The sequence below is a fragment of the Prosopis cineraria genome, unplaced genomic scaffold, assembly GCF_029017545.1.
Source record: "Prosopis cineraria cultivar Desert tree isolate PC_DT_omini unplaced genomic scaffold, ASM2901754v1 PC12, whole genome shotgun sequence".
In the NCBI taxonomy this organism is placed as follows: Eukaryota; Viridiplantae; Streptophyta; class Magnoliopsida; order Fabales; family Fabaceae; genus Prosopis; species Prosopis cineraria.
In genome coordinates this window covers 9558417-9579760 of record NW_026555343.1, presented here as the reverse complement: position 1 = coordinate 9579760, position 21344 = coordinate 9558417, and the positions used below count along the sequence as shown (strand labels likewise).

The 21344-nt window shown below is 30.7% G+C and overlaps 1 protein-coding gene and 1 pseudogene across 1 annotated transcript; one reads left to right on the top strand and one right to left on the bottom strand.

Moving 5' to 3' along the window:
- Positions 1-2516: 2516 nt before the first annotated feature.
- Positions 2517-8433, top strand: LOC129288562 (uncharacterized; annotated as a pseudogene).
- Positions 8434-16304: 7871 nt separating this feature from the next.
- LOC129287750 (60S ribosomal protein L37a) lies at positions 16305-18985 on the bottom strand. Its single transcript, XM_054923976.1, has 5 exons — positions 18866-18985; positions 18118-18157; positions 16881-16969; positions 16701-16783; positions 16305-16604 (listed from the first exon to the last, which is right to left on the bottom strand). The coding sequence occupies exons 1-5, from the start codon at positions 18866-18868 to the stop codon at positions 16541-16543; spliced, it is 279 nt and encodes a 92-aa protein (XP_054779951.1). The 5' UTR covers positions 18869-18985; the 3' UTR covers positions 16305-16540.
- Between the last annotated feature and the right edge of the window lie 2359 nt (positions 18986-21344).

Below are 21344 nucleotides of genomic sequence, written 5' to 3'. Positions count from 1 at the left end.
ACTCATCTTGAAATTTGTAGGATAAAGTCAGAAATTTGACAAATTTCTCGTACACCTTTTCCAGTTAAGTTAACAATGGAGCTAATTGATTTTGGTCTTTATTTTAATTAAAAGAATATAATAATATATTTATTAATTAAATTAATAAAAAAATATGTAAAAACTAGAAGGCTAAATTATATTTATACGAAACTAACCTAAACTCTGAACCATGTGTGCAAATTACTGCCTTAATGGTTTGAAATGAATGGTCAAAAAATATTTTTTTATATAAACAAACAACCCTAAACTTTTAAATTTATAAAAAAACCCCATTTCATCAATTAGTTTATTTTTTCATTAGAGGAACATAATATATCATTAACAGTGAAATCTTTCTTTTGGGGGGGGGGTTGGAACATGCGAAGCATTCATTCAATGAAAGACGTTCACAGAAAAGATGAAATCCAACAATGGAAAGCCTTAAGCAACATCAGTGAAAGCAAAAAAACAAACAGCAAAACCATCAAAGAAAACAGCGACAATTGGCCAATGTTACATGATCACAGACATGGAAGGTTCGCACCAGTGTGAAGAGGATCTGCAGTTCATGACATCCTTAGCTAGTAAAAGAGACGAAGAAGGTGATGGTGAGAACACCCAGCCTATCAAATTCACCTCCTAAGCTTTATTTTTTGCGTAATCTTTCTCTTTTCAGTTATGGAGATTCATAGTAAAGTTGCAAATATCATGAGGTTATTGCACATAACTAATAGTGTGAGAGAATTATGTATAATTAAGCATTAAAAATTATTTTAATTTTGTTAATTTATATTTAATTTAAATTACTGGAGTTCTTTTATTTAAGCCAAGGCAATCAAGGATAGAGACAGGAGGATTTAGCCTCCCTAACTTTTTAATTTTTTTCTCAGTTAAATATTATAGTTATATATCTTTAGCCTCCTAAATTGATATATTATAGAAGTCTTGAGATGTCAAGTAAAATTTTCATTTCATTCTAGGCGTAGTCTTTCAAGTATGTGTAGCACAACTGTTTTAGTAGTTCAAAAATACAAATATCATAGAATCTACTTATTTTTAATAAGATAATGCTACACATGCTATTAATTAAAATATTGATATCACTTGATCTTATATTCATTTTAAATTTTATGAAAGAAATTACGATAATTATTACCAACGAATTTTGTCAAGCTTTACAATAAAAAGATATAATTGATATAAAGATTTCGTGATAATTGAACGTCATTATTGTGATGGTGTGTTTATTCATCTCAATTATCAATTGAAATAATCAAATAATAATTATATATTTAAATAATTCAATGGTTATAGGGACGACGAGATTTTTATTAATTTAATGATAGTTTATATAGAGAAAAAATTGTTAAAAAATTTATCATAGATAAGATACTTAATAATTTTTATATAAAAAATCAATGAGCAAAACTTATATATTTAAAAATTAAATATAAATATGTATGTTAAAATATTTATGCCATATCAATGATATATATATATATATATTTGATTTTATTTTAACTATCATATACTCCCTCAATTTCTATTTATATGATAAAAAAACTTTATTACATAGCTTAAGGAAATCAATTAACTATAAATAAAAGAATTAGACAATAATATCTTTTATTAATTGTGTTAATTAAGTCTTTATTAATTGTCTCTTATAATTATAAATGATAGAATTATAAAAAAAGTTTAGAATGTTTGTAATAAATACTTATTAAAAAATATAATTTTATTTATACAAAAACAAAAATTAAAAGTAATAATTTTTCTATAAATGAAAAGAGGGGGAGTATGCTTTATCATCGTGCTCCCCTTAAAATATTTTTCTGGCTGCGCCCTTGAAAACAAGTATTTCTTCTGATTTATCAAATACTATATGTTGTTTATGTCAACGACACTCGGCACATAAGCAATGGACGGCTTGCCAACAGTTAGGATAAATTTAAAATTAAATATGCTGTAGTAATAAAAAATTAATGGAGGCTGAGGGAGGCTTAAAAAAAAAAAAAAATAGAGTGACGAAGTCTATCTCTTCAAAAATTATAATAATAATGGAGTCTGGGCCCTCTATTTTGACATGAAGAAGGCGTTATCACATAAGGAGTAAAAAAAACAACAATAAAAGAGAAGAAATAATTTCCATTATTTTATTACTATATTTTTATCTCTTTATAATATGTTTTTTTTTTATTTTAAAGAAGTCAGTTCCTATATTTTTACTTGATTTTTAGTTTCATTATTATACTTATAAATTTATGATTCGATCCTAATAATCGCAATATTTTTAAATCTAGTCTAGGTAAGTTAATTTATTAATATTTTATTATATTTAAAAAATATTGTTGAATCGAGCACGGTATTTAATTTCATGTATTATGAATCAAATTTTTATCAATTTAATAGTTAATAAATTTTCTTCATAGTCAAGGCACTTTGTAGTTAACGTCAAGAGGTATTTAGTTTCAATAATTTCAAATTGCAAATTCTTTAATCCCTCGCGAGAGCCGGTTTCGCTTTGACGCTTTCTCTATCTCCCATTCTGGCTCGCTTCTCTTCCTTCAACTTGGCCTCTTTCTTCTCTTTCGTAAATTGATTTGCTTCCCATGAACTTCTCGCACGCACACTCCATTGATTTCCCGACACACACTCGCTATTCCTACCATACATCAAGAAACACGACTTCGTTCAAGCTTGAGACAGAAAGCTAGCAATTTGGATTCACAGAGGCAGCGAATTCGATCCTTTTGTGATGTAATGCATCAGAAGAAATCTGAAGTTCAGATCGGTAAAGAAAGCATCGGCATTTCTTTCGATTTCAATCCTTCTTTGGTTCACCAGAAATACCATCATCAACCCCACCAACTTTTCGCTCAATTCCTCAACGAGAATCCTCAAATTCAATCTTCTACTGCACCCTACAAAAGACCTCTGTTGACCCAGGCCTCGTCGTCTCTTTCAAAATCTCCTACCCTGTACCGATTCCCCACCGCCGCAAACCCTGAATTCAAGTCCCCCAAATCGTCGTTAGTTTCTATCTCAATCGCCGCACGAAGCGCGCGTTTCGACTCATCCGCCGCCTTAAGCACGTTCGCCGCCTGCGAGTTCATTTCCGTGTTGTCTTGTTGTTGTCTCTTCCGTTCTTTTACTTCCTTCTCTCTCACCCTAGTCATTCCTTCATTCTCGATTTCCTTTCTGCGTTTGCGTTCTCCTGCGCGCTCTTGTTCTCGCTCAATCTTGCTCTTCCTCGTCTGCCATCAATTCGGCTGTTTCTTTCGCGCTCGTTCCCAATTAAGTTGAAATCGTCTTCCGCCAAATCTAGGTCGTCGTTGCCTGTGTTTTGGACGATTGGGTCGCGTCAAAAATCGGAGAAAATAGTGAATTCGGGATGTTGGGTTCAGGTCTACAGCAACGGCGACGTCTATGAAGGGGAGTTTCACAAGGGGAAGTGTTCTGGAAGTGGGGTGTATTACTATAATATGAGTGGGAGGTATGAGGGGGATTGGGTTGATGGCCAGTATGATGGATATGGAGTAGAAACGTGGGCCAGGGGTAGTCGCTATCGTGGGCAGTATAGGCAAGGCCTTAGACAAGGTTTTGGAGTGTACAGGTTTTATACAGGGGACGTCTATGCTGGGGAGTGGTCCAGTGGACAGAGTCATGGCTGTGGAGTTCACACTTGCGAGGATGGCAGTCGATATGTGGGGGAATTCAAATGGGGCGTGAAGCATGGGCTTGGCCACTACCATTTCAGGTAAACTTTAAGCAAGGGATTACATGGATTTCTAATTATGATATGTAGAGTTCTTATAAACTGTTAGAATTTGGTTTCATTCTGCTATATTTAGCTTGGTCACAGTATAATTGCTGCTGTTTCTTTTGAAAGATGACAAAGAATGAAGAAATGAAGAGGTTGTGGCTTTTTTTGTAAAGCCTAGAACTGCTAAGCTAATTTACAGAAAGACATGTCTATTGCATCATATCTTAATTGTCTTCCAAGTTACAATAAATGTGTGAATCCTGTTTTTTTACATAAAACAAGTGGGCATAAGCGCATGATTGGTTCAGAATCTTTGCTTATGCGAAGTACATGATTATCCCACATTTTGAATCCGCAAGTAACAAGCGTGTCTGAATCATAGAAGAAAGGTACTTGTAGATAATCGGCTCAGAACTTGTCAAGATAGGTAGAAGCTGAGAAGAAAAATATTGTTTGGGAACATATTGGGTTAAGTAGAACTGGAATCAAATGGAAGGAACAATGTTGTAGCATTGGTCAAGGATAGGGTACAATATATGTAAAGGGGTTGTTATTCCACTATTTATTCTCACTTTGCATTACTGGGATCAATAAATTAATCAACGGGACACTGCTGCGTGAGAATATAAGTGAAGAGATGAACAAAGTGTTGTAGGCTTAATTGATATTTTAGTCCTTTCAGTTAATTATTTGTTTTAATTTGGTTTCTTACCATTTTTTTTTGTTTCAAATTGGTCCCTTAACTTTCAAATAGTTTCATTTTTAATCTAAATTGTCAATTGATAGAGCCTTCACTCTAATGAGCAATTAGCGGATGAAAACCCAAAATAGACAGGAAGATAATGGAAATAACTTGTGATGGATAATACTCTTATTGACTAACTGAGTCAGATTACAAAGGAAATAATGATTGAAGCCAATCCCCTATCCCTCATAAATCCTAATACAGAGGTTACAAACACACAATAGTGAAAGAGATATAAGAACAGAACAAAATACACACATACAAGGCAATGCTTCTAGCATTCAAGAGGCTAGAACTCTCCCAATCCTCACTATATTTCTAAAAGACTCCATGCCCCACCCTCTGGACAGAGGAAAGATTTGAACAGCCAAAAACTAGTCATTACTCCTACCAACACTAGTCATACCTCTGGCCTTTGGCCACACCTAACCTGACTTGTCTTTTGCCATTTTAATCTTTCAGTTATAAACCACGGGATAAATCTCTTTGCTGCTAGTGTTGTCTTCTCTAAATCACTTTCCTTCCTAGATTGTCTACATAGGTCTTGGGAATTGACAATTTCAGAATCACCAGCTCCATCATCAACTCAACAAATAGTTTTAGAGTTGAGTAGCGGAGCTTATATGGTGTATAAACAAACTTTGACCCTAGCAGTGTCTTCACTTGACTTTTAATATCTCTCTCTCTCTCTCATCTATCTTCTTCTCTCTTCTTTCCTCAATCATAAGTCCACAAGTTTTTTCCCCTCTCCGTCTAATTCGTTCTCACCTTCTATCCTTCAGTCTTTTGTTTTCTTTCTCTCCTCCCTCCTCAAGTACAACGGATGGCCTTTTGGGAAACTGGTTGGATTAAATAATCAGTCATCACCAAAGACATGGCAGATTTTTTTTTTTTTTTTGCCTTTTGTAGACTCAGCAACCATTCTCACCTGGAGGACAGGAAGATGAAAAGATATAGCCCAGGTACTTCAAAAGGGAAGGAGATGGTGAACACTAGGATCCTATCTAGCAAAAATATTGCGTTGGCTGGTGGAGAACTGAATAAAGGAATGCAAATAATCAATAAAAGTAGCTTGGTATTGATACTTCCTTTGGGTATTTGAAATATTGATGTATGAGGAAGAAAGGTGGATACTGTGATATGCAACCAATAAATATTTATAGTGAAAATAAATATATATTGCCATTAGGGAAAAGCAATTCAATTGAATCTTTAATCTAACATCTGGTAATCCTTATATCTAGGCTAACAATGAAACCCTGCAAGCAATTCAGTCCAAAACATATCCTTTATGGATGAATGAACTTGGATATGAAATTTATAAAGCTTCAGCAGAATGTTTGATAAACTGGAAGAAGGCAATGCTGTCTTACAAGAAATTTCATCGTTAGCCTGGAGAATGGTCAGCAAGGGGGAATTATATTGTGGCACACTGAAACAGTATGTTGGATGAAACAAATTCATTTTTTTTTTTTTTACTCAATGATGACCATAAGGGAAGAAAAAAAGGGGGTTGGTTTGGTGAGAGTTCCCAATTGGGGAAGGGACATAGATGAATATTAAGATCTAGAGAGAGAGATGAAAAGAATGATGGAGGAAAATAAAGCAGGTCAGCTGCTATTGATGTCATGACTGTTTTGTTGGCCAACTTTTAGAGGAAATGGAGAAAAGCAGAAATTGAGGAAAGGCAAGGCTATTCTATTTCCCTATAATTATGCTTCTCAGTAGCACATCAAATAATTTCTTCACTGGTATTACATTTCTATTATTCCCATCCTTGTTATCCATACTTGTTGATAATATTCTGTTCTTAAGTGATAGCTAAGGTTGGCACTGCACTTGATTAAAGGTTTAATTTTGGATGCGGAAAGATTTCAGGGCTGGTGAATTTGAAAAAGATTTTCTCTAGCACATTTTGTTATGCATCGTTCTAGTTCAGTTTCAAAGGTCATTGCATATAACCCAAAGCTTGAATGTAACTTCTGTATAACTCTTATGCAGCTGACCTAAATTGAAAGGATTTCCATAACTGTGCAAGTTCTAATTGAAATGACTCAACTATCCTGTGGGCTTGTTATATTTGAGATTATGATATCTATGATAGACAATTTTTCAGCCTTTTACTCCACCATTAGATGGATTTTCTGTCTTTTTGCAATATGTTAAGCGTTGATGATTTTTTTTCTCATAGTCTACCTCTATTGAAATCGTTAGTATGCAGAATACAAAATGAGCAAATCTTTTACTTTGTTAGATACTACACAGATATCAATTGCTCTTTTCTGGTAAAAAGAGTGCAACTCACTCCTTTTAGTCAGTATGAGTGAGTTGGATCCTGTACATGCATTTAATTGAATATTTGTGCCCACATGAATATCTCATTCTGATTTCTCATATATTCGTGATTGCTTCTCTTTTAAGTAATGCACAAGTGCTTTGTTTTTTAATTGAATCATATATCTATATCTATCTAATATTCGGTTGGAATTTATTCGTTTTTTTTTTCTTGGGTTAGAAATGGGGACACATATGCTGGTGAATACTTTGCTGACAAGATGCATGGATTTGGGGTATATCGTTTTGCAAATGGGCATCGGTATGAAGGAGCCTGGCATGAGGGTAGGAGGCAAGGACTTGGAATGTATACATTTAGAAATGGAGAAAGCCAATCTGGTTACTGGCAAAATGGAGTTCTTGACGTTCCAAGTACACAAAACCCCAACTATCCCGTATCTCCTGTTGGTGTAAATCATTCCAAAGTGCTCAATGCAGTGCAGGTCATAGTTTGTTAATAATTTGTTTTCATTTTACTTAATTGCTAAATGTTCCTTAGTCAGTTACAATTAAATAAAAAAAAAATGATTTAGAATCATTTCTTTCTTGTCTACATGGCCCACATTTATCAGTCTGAGTGATTTGGTTGCTGGCTACTGTGATTCTGTGAATATGGTGGGATAATTCTATAGATTGAATCATGAATAGTCTGGGTGATTTTACTTCTGTAGAATGAATGGGAGGTCCTTTTACTCTGATACTGTAGCTTAGTGGCATGTAAGTTTCCTATAAGTGGGAGGTTGGGTTCAATCTCGCCTGTAATTTTCAGGCTGTTAGTGCCTGTTCCTCTAATTCAAAAAGAATGAGTGGCATCATTCATGGCTTATGAATGGTGCTATAATAGTATAGCTTGCTAAAAATTTTATCATACATTGATGATTTATAGATTGGCATATATATATATATATAGCTAGAGAGAGAGAGAGAGAGAGTAATGAACTTTTGCTCGTTAATATCAGTCATTATTGCTTTCACAGCTGATATTGTCGTTCTGTTGAACAAACAGGAGGCTCGACGAGCAGCGGAAAAGGCCTACGATGTGGCCAAAGTAGATGAAAGAGTGAACAGAGCTGTCGCAGCAGCTAATCGAGCGGCCAATGCCGCCAGAGTAGCTGCTGTTAAGGCTGTGCAAAACCAAATGCAGCATAACGCTGACAATGAGAGCCTCCAAATTCCTGTCAGGTGAGACTGTTAATTCCTGCTGCTTCGGTATTAGTCAAAGAGGCTTGAGATTATGGGAGAGGATGGTGGCTGGCTGACTACTCTAGTTTTACTGCACTCTCATAATCTCATTGGCATTTTGCTTTCCTTGAAATCTGATTACTTGCATGTATAGAGAGGGAGGCTGATGATCATGACCGTTTGATTAAAATCTATCTCTCTCTCTCTCTCTCTCTCTCTCTCTCTCTCTCTTTTATTTCCTTTACCATGTTTACTTCATTTTTGTATATTAATGTAGATGTAAGTTCTGGTAAACCGGTGAAATATTTACGTAGCTTCTGTTGTAATGATGGTGTGCTTGTAATAATAGGAGAAAAACGTCTCAATAAAGTCCCCATTTTCCCAATTTGTTTGTTTCCGCTAGTTCTACGATTGAGGCAATGATGCTTCACCCTTGAAGTTCTTCATTGACAAGTGAAGTTTAGCATTAGAAACATCTGGATTGAGATTGTCTCCGAGTCTAATTCAAGAAAAGTATTTTCTAGAATGGGAAATGCATTTATCCCATCTTTTTTAAGGTACATTTGTCTTTTTTTTCCCCCTTTTTGCGTATCAAACATTACCTAATGCTCCTTTTACACCCAAATACACATAAAATAAACTTCTTTTGTGTGTATTTGGAAAGGACAAAACCAAAAAACAAAAAAAAATAGAAACCTTAGTGGAAGCCTGGCTCCTAGTTTCATTGAAATACTCAAGTCACTTTCTAGAAAAAGCCTTTAATCTTTATATAAGACATATGGAGGCTTATTTATTATCATTTTTTAATTTTATTTCTATTGAAATTTTTTTAAGACTCATCATATACATTATACTCCCTTCATTCTAAATTATAGGACATTTTTAAGGGGTCTTTTTTTTGTTCCAAAATATAAAATATTTTGAATAAATTAAGATTTTATTAAATGTATTAATTTTAATATAGGATATTTTTTTTCTTTAAGTTTAAAGAAAAGTTTTATTGAACTGTTATAAGACCAACATTTTATATGGTAAATATTAGGTTTTGATGAGACAGCAAGAGCATAAAATTGAAGTAGTATAGATCAAAATGTTGAGATGGATGTGTGGATGTATGCGTAAAGATAAAATTTTAAATGACAAAATTTAAAATAAGCGAATACAAAAAAAAGTGAGTGGACATCTATTGAAAAAAAATGATAGAAAATTATTTAAGGTGGTGCTTGAACATGTAAAAGAAGATTACGGGAGGCACCTATAAGGAAAGTAGAACAGATGACTTTGAACCTTATCAAAAAGGGTAGAAGAAACTGAAGAGAACACTTTAAAGGTTGTTGAACAAGAACTTTTAATTAATAATATTTCTAAAAATTTAATAAATGATAGAATATAATAGCGTTATATAATCTATGTAGCCAACTCCACCTAGGGGATAAAGCTTGTCATTGTTGTTGTATCCTTTTTCTCTTTATAATTAATTTCTGTCCTTCTTTTTTCAATGTATAAATGATGGGTATTTTTAAAAATTTATATTTTATTTTGAAATAATAAGGTTGTTAAGCGTATTGTAAAGAAGTTTATCAATATATGAGATTTTGTCTAAAAGTGTCTTATAATTTGGGATGGAGGAGAGAACTTTATATCTCTTTCTATTTTTAATAGAGGTAAAGCTGAATTTTTTTCCCTATTTAAGACATTTAATAAGTTAACTGCAAGCTCTAACAGAAAAAAACCAAAAAAAAAAAAAGGTAAAATAATTGGAAGTGCCTTATATATGAAGGAAGAATTTATTGCTGGAGGAATGCGTGGAGGATTTTTTTTTTTTTTTTTTCAAAGAAAGATTGACTATGGTGGGTGGTCATTCAAGATATTCAGGTAAAAAACTTTAAGATTTTGGGACATGGTTACAATCAACATTTTGAAAATGCATGTTTTGCGACTTGCGTGGGACCAATGGCCAGACCATGATTCTAGTATAGATAAGGACCGCCTGCTGAAAACTATAAGAGTTTTAGTATTTACGTCTAAAGACCCAACAATTTGCATATTTTACACGTCGTCCATGATCCTTTATTTCATTTGAATTTGACAGCTTCTAGAGTTTAGCAGTCATTGGTTAATTTCAATCTTTACACTTGGATTTCAGAACTAACACGTAATCACAGCACAACAATCTTTAGTGGGTCAATTCACAAAAGCATGATATAACAGCTGCTGGTTTAAAATGATTTTGCATTTGCTCCCTTTAAGGTTTTAAATTGATTTTTTTTCCCCTTCATATGGAATAAATTGCCAGGAGACCTTTAGATTTAGACTCGCAATACATATACATAATACATATATATGTATGTATGTATGTATTAGCCAAAACTCGCACAGAAAACTTAGTTGGGACTTGTTGACTTTAAAGTTTAGTGGGTGTTTGGAGAACTTCTCAATTGAGGTTTGGGTGTTCCCAACCTCAGTTTAAATGTGAAATGCTCATTTAAAATGATCTAGATATGTTTGGATAGTAAAAAAAATTTTGAAGAGCTTTTGACCTCAAAAGTTCATTTAAGATGAAGCTAAAATTCCTAGCTTTTGAAGTTAAAGCGCGTTGAGTTTCCTTCCCCACGCCCCCCCCTCCTCTCTTTAATACACACACATATGTATAATATCACCTTTGACACTTGTCCTTCATGTAAACGGTGATGGGTGGATTTGAATCCTTTCATACTCAATATTTGCTTTCATATTCGATCATATTCATCTACTTAATTATTTGTTTGATTTAATAATGCAAGATTACTGATTATGGAGTTAAAATAAATGTTTATTCATTTGATAACTACCCTAAAGAAACATTTTTATCTCATTTTCAAAAGCATTTAAGTGATGGTAATGAATAATATATTTATTCTAACATCATAATTAGCAACCTTATTAAAAAAATTGCTATTCTAATATATTTTTTCTAATATCATAATTAGCAATCTTATTAAAATAAATATATTATCAATGTACTTGATATTTGTAATCTACTTTTTTCAAAAAATTGTTATTTTAACTTTTAAATTTAATTTTTTAAAATATTAAATTAGTCACAAAAATACATACAAGCAAATTTATGTTTATTTTTATCATTAAACATCTTAACTGGCTTTTGACTTAAATCAGTTAAATAAATTTTAATTTATCTAACTGACTTTTGAAAAAAAAAAGTATTCAAACATAAATCATGTTGCATTCATTATATTTTTTTCCCTAACCTCTATTAATTCTAACCTTAATTGTAATTTTTTAATTTAAACACACACAAATTTTAAACAATAGTGTATGGTTCGATTGATTAAGAAAGTTGAATCATCTTATTTTAAAATTTTAAGTTTGAGTTTTAAAATATACAACCACACTAAATAAATATATCAAAGGTATTTTCAAGATATCCATGAGACTACTATTGTGTGAAACACGTCACATACAGTGGAGTTTCAGATTAATAATGGTAGAAACTAGGAAGTGATAATTACCCTAGTCCCCAGGTTTCTCATAAATTTCGAGTGATAAAATCAAAAGTTTAAAACTTCATGGTTGGAATTAAAAATACACATAGAATCAAACTAATGGAAAAATTATGGCATGTTTGATTTATATTTTTAAAAAAACTTATTTAGGTAAGTGATTGGGATTTGAATGTTTTCAAATTATTCTTATTTTATTTCTTTTAAAAAATATTTTAGATATAAAAAAATAAAAATATTGTAGATCTGTTTTTGTTTTTAAAGCACATTATATTTTATTATTATAAATTATTTTTAATTATGGCCATTCTGCAATATTGACATCTATCACTAGAGGCCCAATTTGTTAACTCTAAAGTTGTTTTCAATTAACCTAATCAAACTTTTTTTTTTTTGAAAAATAATTTGTTAAAAAAATTTATTTACAAAGTAGTCTTCAAAAAAAAAAAGAGGAACAAAACTGAACAAGCTCTTAATCATTTCATTCTTATAATTTTAACTTATAACTATATACCTAATTCGATGCAACTTATTTCTTATGGTTTTGGTCTAGTTGAAATCCATCCTTAACATTTTTTGAAAATTAAAACAATCGTTGCTAAGTTTCAAAAAATAACTCTATTTTCTAAAATGTATATATTAATATTTTAAACAGTTAAACCAAATGAATGCACCCAAATAAGCATTAAACAAAATGAGCTTTAACTAAGTCAAAATTAGAAATGTCAAATGACTAATTTTTCCTAATATAATTACTTAGATTAATGGGGACTTGAATTTGAACCAATCCCTTAGTTAGATACATAAAAATCTATAATTTAGATTTGATGTAAATCCAAATCTATTTTTTTATTGCCCATAGCCATCCTTTTATTTGAAACAATCATATTGAAAGCATGATTGAGAAATAAATATGAACAATATGTTTAATTATATTTCTTTAAATTTTTAAATTTTATATATACTTTAATTATTTAAAATTTCAGCTATTCCAATCTTCACGTTTCTAAGGAGATAATGATTCTCATTCATTTTCTTTTACGCTATTATTTCCTTCAAATTGAAAATTTGAAGAAAAAAAAAAATCAGTACTAAAGTTAGAGGAGATGATAACCACCTTGCAAAAAAAAAATGCTAAGTTAGGATCTCTTCACAATTAAAGTTTCAAATTCTCTAAAAAAAAAAATCTCAAATTCAATACTCCTTTCAAGTTTAGTACTAAAATCTTAAAAAAAAAATCTTAATTTGGCTTTAATTTTCTTATGAAACTCTTAATTTGGCATTAACCCTCTTAGGAGATCCTTATTTGTCATTCCCCCAAAATTTTTATCGCTATATTTTTTATTTTCCTTTAAAATTAAAAATTATTTTTTTAAAAAAATAGATTTCTTATATTTTCAAAAAAAAATATTTTTATTTATTGACTGATACATGTTTCCACTCACTTTCAAGTATTTTCATTTTGGATTATAAATTAGCTTGTAATTTTTAAAATTTATTTCAAAATATTTTATGATTTGAAAAAACTAATATTTAAAACATTAAAAAAATGATAAGATTCACACACACACACACACAATATGTATGCACGTATCCTACATTTTTCTTTGGTAAATACTAAAAACAAAGTTAGTTACATATCGCAAGTCTCAAGAAAAGCAAAATGGGAGACGAAAGGAAAAGGTTCATGAGAAACAAAAAATATGTACACATATATTCCTCAATGATTTTAAAATAGGAAAAGTCACAATAAAATTCTTTTGAATTATCTAAATGATATATTGATCTCACAAAATGGTATAATTTTTTCAAAGTTCCAATGGATATTTATGTCATTAGGAAATTATAAGAAATGACACGTTTGCCTTTTATTCAAATTAAAAAATGCGCAACTTTTCATTCACAATTTTTGTTCATATATTAATAATTTTGTTTCTAAATTTACAACAATTTAATAGCTATTCACAAGTCATAATCTACGAGTCTTGATATGCATTAAGTGTTGAAAATTTATAATTTTTTTCATTTATAACTTTTGTTCTTATATTAATAATTTTATTTTTAAATTTACAACAATTCAATAGCCATTCGCAACTTCACATTTGCAGGTTTTGATATAAATTAGGTGTTAAAAATTCGTAACTTTCTATTCACAACTTTTGGTCATGTATTATCAACTTTTGTTTCTAAATTCACAACAATTCAATAGTCATTTGCAAACTCTAAATATATAGGTTTTGATATGTATCAGATGTTGAAAATTCATAATTTTTTATTCGCAACTTTTGTTCCTAAATTAACAACTTTTGTCCCTAAATTTACAGTAATGTAATAAGGAAATGTAATTTATTAGTACCCTCTGTAAATTGACTAAATCAGCAAAATGAATTACCACTCTAATACAAGAAATAACAACTTTCATTAATTTAAATGATAAGAAAACTTTAAAAAGTGACAACTATTTGATGTTTTGTTATCAGTTACATGATCTACAACTTGCATCAAAATACGCTACAATCTTTTTGACAAAAATATGAAAGATTGAATCTTCTAGTATCATCCCAACATATCAACCATACTCATGCCAACCTGAAATAATAAAATAGCCATTCATTAACATGTTTATTTTCTAAACATTATAATCATAGATCTAATATGTTTAATCTAACAACAATTATTCTTCTTCTATTTATAACTTTGTATTTATTATTTACAACTTTAATTTATGCATTTACAACACAACTAAAAATAATATATCATTTATCATTTATCCATGAATAAATATCCATACCTACATACAACAGAGAAAATCAAAAAAATGAAGACTTCAATTATGAAGAGAAAATGAAAACTTCAATCATTTATGTATATTAACCCACATCAACTTCAACTATCAAATATGAAAGGAGAAATTTTTAAGGAAAAGAAGAAACTCACCCATATACTGCAAAGCTAATAAAGGAACCCATGCACGGAAACTCAAAAGAAATCAGACAGACGAGAAAGAGAAGGAGAAAGAGAAAGAAACGGACCAAAAGAAGAGAAGAGGAGGAGAACAAGAAGACAAAGCAAATGGAAGAATGCACAAGAATGGTTCTACATTTAGGTTTCAAATTTTTGTTTTATTTCAGGGCAATTTGTCATTTTTTTTTTTATTTTCTAACAGAAAAATTCTTTGGAACTTCAGAGATATTATGTTATTTGGTGAGACTAATCTATCATTTATATAATTTAAATAGATTTTTCTGTCATTTTCCTTTTAAAATAAGCTCAATATCTAAAATCAGTGGCAAAGAGGAACAGTTCCATTGTTAAAGACATGGAGCTTATTATTGTAACAAGTAAGAGATGGACTGATTTAGATCATCTGCTAAATCTTTTCAAAAGTCATTGGGTGGAAGGATTCACAAGCAATTGAAAGCGATGGTGGAGAAGTTTAGATAATTGTAATGCTTTATCTGCTGATTTTCATTTTTCTGTATGACTTTTATTTGCAATTGTTATCATTAATAAAAAAAATTGAGAGATAGACTATAACTGGAGAAGTCTATTGTTAGAAGCATTTTTTATCCATAAAAGCAAAGCTCTAATACAAAATAGAAGGAGCAGTTTGTGTTTCGTACTTGAGAACTGTTTTTAGTGAAAACTTGTGAAAACATCAGAATTGAATGAAATAAGTACAAGATAGTGAAGACAGCCTCATACTTGAACTGTCTCATCCTAATATTCCAATTCCTCTGCATCACCATAAATGGTCGTGTTGAGAAAAGAGTTGGCAGAATCGCTGTGAAGCTGAACTTATGCCCAAACACAAAAAAAGAATTATGATCTGTCCACTTACACACTTCAACCCACAAAAAAAAAAAGAAAAAAAACAAAAACCAAAAAAGACTTTGTTGATGAAATTCCAAAATATATTGGCCAGCCTCAGAAATTTTACTATTATGGAAAGCCAAATTCCTTTTTTGCCAAATCAAATTCAAGGAATATGATGCTTTTCAACTGGATATCAAGATTCAAGACCGTCACTGTGAAGCTTACAAAAAGTAGACAAACCAATTCACTATTCCAACATCTGCAATTTCGCTAGAATGTATTAACAGTGCCCCCAAGCCAAACACTTCTCACACAGTTACAGCTTCCAAAAGAGTTGTTTCCATACCTGAGCATCCAAAAACACATTTTGTGCATGCGTCAAGGTGATGCTTCTGAAAGATGTCACCAATAGGAATAGCCGAATGAACAAATTTCCAAATAAATAAATGCTGTTTGTTTGTAAGGCTAAGGCATCCTATACATATCATATCCTATATTTTGAAAAGTAAAAATATTATTTTATTGGATACATATCGTATCCTATTCATGTATCATATCTATGCCTAAATCCTTTCATCAACCTCCACATTTGAGTTATCTAGGTTGAGGTTGATCAAAGGAACAAAAACTTTAGGCCATTTTAGCTGGCATATGCCATCTTCAACTTCAAACTGTCAAATACTCTAAGCACTTAGATACATTTTTACTTAAATCCCTGTCTACTTTCTATAAATGACAGCTGACAATTCTTAAATCGAACTCTATTTAAGGCCTGGGTTATTGTTTGCTTGAAAAGATAAAAAAATAACATGAAATGAAATACGAAAAGAATGTATTAACAGGACTGAGGTTGAACCTGCAAATTTAATAACATTGTTCATAAGAGCAGAGGTGACAGTGGTGTGAAGTTATTAAAACCATACCAAACAAAACAATAATATGACTTCAATCAGAGATAGGGCTGCTCATTATCCAAAAAAAGTTACCAAAAGGGGAAACACGTTCAAAATTACTAGAACCTAAAGTAGAACTGGCAATATACTTTAATAAACCAGAGCCAACTGAGCTTGTCTTGCTCGATATCTAAACCAAGTATGGATATAAAAGAAATATTAAACAAGCGTCAAAACTTAGCTCGGATTTGAAAGCAACAAAATTAAAATACAAATTATGATTTCAACTCTCAGTCTGCTCTCTCAACCTCCTTATGGTGCTACGGACTGTCACTGCACTGGCAGTACTGTAAAAAAACAAACACGAAGCAGGTCAGAGCCCTGACAATGTAATTTCAAGAATAAAATTGAATGGAATAGAAGAAAATGTTAAAGACTCTTACTTCAATGTGTAAGCACCTCCAGCTTTCACTTTTCCACAATCTTTGCAGCCCCATATACCCACAGCCTTCCTCTTAACAGCATACTGTATAAGGAAGAGTCAATAGAGTTCTCTTGACAACATATAGCTAGTCATCATAGCTGATAAACGAAAGTGATGAAAAAAAAAGGAAGAAAAATACCTTCCCACAGAACTCACAGAAGTATTTGCTGTGCTGACTCACTTCCATCTTCTTAATTTGCTTCCTAAGACTAGCACCATATCGGGTGCCTGAAATTTAGGAGTAAAAGGAATAAAACCTCACAGATAAAGAAGTTACATGACAACATAAATGTGCTGAGCAAAGAAAGATCAGGCCAAGGAAATAAAAATAGCAGACTACAGCGAGCATGCATGTCAAATTGCAATGCGAATTATCAACCAAGAGTGGTCATGTCATACAACATCAAATAACAATGCAAAACACAGCCCAAATAATACGCAACAAAAATGCAACTTTGCATGCATCAGAAAAATGCAACGAAAAACGGCATTGCAAGCAAGATATAGTTGAAAAATCAGGAAAGGAGAAGAGTTCAATGTAATTGAATCCAATTAGAATAAATGAAGGGAAACTCTGTAAAAAGCCTATAACTAGCAGGCGGGTTGCATGAGGTCATGATCTCCTCAATGTTGAATCTAGCCGCAAAATTGCAATCAATGATGAAGATGGAATCACAGAATCATGTAATTCTGTCATTTTGGCATTATTTATTTTTCAAATAGGAATTGGCCATCACTATTAAAATAATGGTGATGTTTCAATCAATTCATAACACTAATTGAATCATTACAACACCACCGGCCACAAGCAATCTAAATTGAATGATTCCTATCTGATCTGATAGATCAAGATTTCAGCACAATGTGCAAAAATAAAATTTAATAGTAAAATTGAATAAATCATGCAAAACCAGAATCGATGAATAAAAGGTAAACCATGTATGATCTGACAGATGAAGCTTTCAGCACAAATTCAAGGACATAAGATTTTGCACTGAATAATCAATGGTAAAAAAAAAAAATCAGATTCGATGAATAAATCATGCAAAACCAGCTTTGATGTGGGATGTATCCAATCAACAACTTATTTACAATTCAATGCCTGTCATTCCAAATACATGCATCTTATTTCAAGATCACTTTCATACAATCATAATCTAACCAGAGTACTTTCCATTGTTTCAAAATAATAATAGATGAGAGAAAGAAGAACAAGATGTCCCCATTAAACTTTAAATCAACAATGGCTAGAATACTGGAGCATGCTACATTGACCATGAAGTTTAGATAATCGAATTTTCTTAACCTTTCTAATTAAAAAATTAAGCCTCTCCACAAAATTCATAACTACTGAAATAAGAGGAACGTTAACATACCATATTTCCCAACAATACCGGCCTTCTTGGTTCTCTTGGTCTACAATAGGTGAGAAAACAAATGAGCAGAAGCGCAAAAGAATGTCATACAGAGAGATAATAGAAAATAACAATGTCTCTTAAAAAAAGGGGAAAATAGCAGGATAATAGAATTAACACGTGTTCACATATTGGATGTGAATATTTGGAGGGAAAAAGCAACCTAACTCAACTAAAAGAAAATGTTTTGAATCTGGCACACTATCTTCAGTTTCACAGGTTTGTTCAGCCTGTGATACAGATTCCCCCCTCCCCATTCCCACACCTATTTATGCAATGGGCAGAGTATCCTTGCTACATGCATCTATCACACATTAAAACGAAGACAATCCAGAAAGAACAAAAACTAATGCAGAAACATATTTTACCCCCAATGGATTGTCTGGACTAAAATCAAGCTAATCCCAAGATGTAAAATAACATAATAATAGCTTCAAATCCACCGTAAAGCTTGCAAAAAATGTTTGCGTTGTTTCTCAAAATTATCTTCCTACAAATACTGAAGAGACAAAGCTGCAGGTTAATGTCACACAAAACATCTAAGCAGAAACAACGTCAGATTTTAGCTACCACCTACTTGTTAGGATCAACAATCTCCAAGACATTAATCTCCAGGAAAACTAATTTAAACATACGGAATTGCTCAGTCATGATTCGAATATTCCAGCACTTACAAAGACAAACACAGAATGAGGGAGAGATGGAATACCATTTTTGTCGGCTTCCGATGAAGATGAGAGGCAGAGGAAGAACCCTAGGAAGGAGCCGTTCGAGAGAGCCTGTTGCTGCCGTTGAAGGCTTGAGTTGGAGAAAGCTTATTTATGAGTCTAAAACCCTAGACACCACTATCCGGACTGGATCTCTTATAAACGGTGTCGTTTGGGTCACGGAAAAACCAACTAAAGTAAAGACCCATGAGGCCCACGAATTTCTCATTTAAAATACAGGAAACGAAGCCCCAATTGTTGGCCCAAACACCACTATTTATTATGCATGAGTGATGAAAATGTTATATCTCTACCCAAAAAATAAAAGTTCTTTTTTCCTATATTTAGATAAGAGTTTAAATATCTTCTTGTTTAACTTTTGGAAAATGAAATTAAAATCTTTTTAAATTATCTAAATGATATTTTAATCCCTCAAAATATTATAATTCTCCAGAAGTTCCTAAAAACTTTTTTATCATTAAGAAATTAATATAAAAAATTGAATTACACTTAATTGAAACAAAAGTCCCAAGCCTCAAAATAGATACGTGTGAGCTTACGAATTGCTATTGAATTCTTGCAAATTTAAGAAAAAAATTGTGAATTTTAAAATAAACTTGTGAATGGCAATTAATATTTGTAACATTTGAAGAGTATCAGAATTCGAAATGCAAACTTGTGAATTAATATTGAATTCTTATAAATTTCAAAAAAAAATTGTAAATCTTAGAATAAATTTGTAAATGAAAATTGATATTTGTAATACTTGAAATGTATCAGGATTTTAAATGTAAATTTATAAATTACTGTTAAATTCTTGCAATTTTAAGAAGAAAAGTTATGAATTTTAAAATAAAACTTGTGAATTATGAGTTCAAAGTATCTGTTCTAAGGCTTGAAATTTTTATTTCAGTCAAAGACAATTTGATCTTATATATTAATTCTTTAATGATAGAAAAATGTCTAGAAACTTTAGAAGAATTATGACATTTTGAGGAATCAAAATATTATTTACATAAAATTCCTTTGAATTTTATTATCATTTTTCTTTAATTTTCCTAAAAAAATATGTTAAAGATTATATTTAAATAAAATTAGCACATTGAAAATGTAAGTAGATTCATAACCAAATTTTGGAACATTTATTTTCTTTTTGATCAAATCCTACCCGTTGATTCTTTTGTAGCATTTAGATTGTGAAAAGATATTGACAAGCTACATTGTCCTACTAGGAGCTTGTTGAATTTATAATATAAAACAAATATGTAAAGGTACAATTAAAAAAATCATGTATCAGAAATATTTGCCTGCTTAAATTATCAATATATATATATATATATATAAGTAAGATTTAGCACCTTTTTTTTGTAATGAAAATAACATATTTTTTAGCATACATTTTACATTCTAATAAGTATTTCAAAGATTTAAATTTAGATGAATACACACACACACACATATAAACTAATGTTTTGTCAAGATTAAATATGATTTGAGTCTATTATTAAAAAATATTATTAAAGTCTAGGTAAGGTCGCATATGAATTTCAAATATTTAAAATGAGATGAGGATATATATAAAAATCTAGATTTTGTTATAAAGGAATTAAAGTATTCGTGCAAACTCTGAAATAAAAAATTGTAATTATTAATTAAATGATGTTATTTATATTTTCTAATTAAATAATGGTATTTTTAATTTGATGAATATGTGATTTACCAATATAAATTAAAAAAGAATAAAATCAATATTTAGCATATATTTATAATCATAATAACTAAGATTAAATTCTTTAGATACTGTACCGTACTTTTCCGTGGACTAAATCAATATTTTTCCGTATGTTTTTCTATGGAGTAAATCAATATTCAAGAATACTCTGAAGTGACGTGTAAAGACTTAGTGAGATCACAAAAATTATATTAAATTATATTATTTTATTATATATATACCATGTAAAAGGAGAAGATGTGATTGGGCAAAAAAAAAAAAAAACAAGAGGGTGTCTCCATTTCTCTTTAGTCACTTTTGAATTAAAACTTTTTAATGATTCAGATTTAATTCTCAATAAAATTATTATTTAAATTTTATATAAAATATGTAAATAAAATATTATAATTTTAAATGATTTAAATTAAATTTTAATAATTTAAATTTATCTATATATCTTTATATAAAATAAAATAATAATTTTATCAAAATTTTAATTTGAACCGTTAAAATTTTGATATAAGGGTGATAGGAAAGAAATGGAAGGAAAAAAAATGGAGATACCCTCGTCCCAAAAAATGATTGTTATAAACTCACTCTATTTAATTATTTATAAAAATTAATATGACAAATATATCACATAATAAATATTATACTACATCGTCCAGAGTATTAGCTTTGGTATAGGCTAACGTATTTTTTGTTATCTCGCCGAGATACTATATTTTTAATTATCATAATAAAATACTAGTCTTCGCGGAAGATTAAAT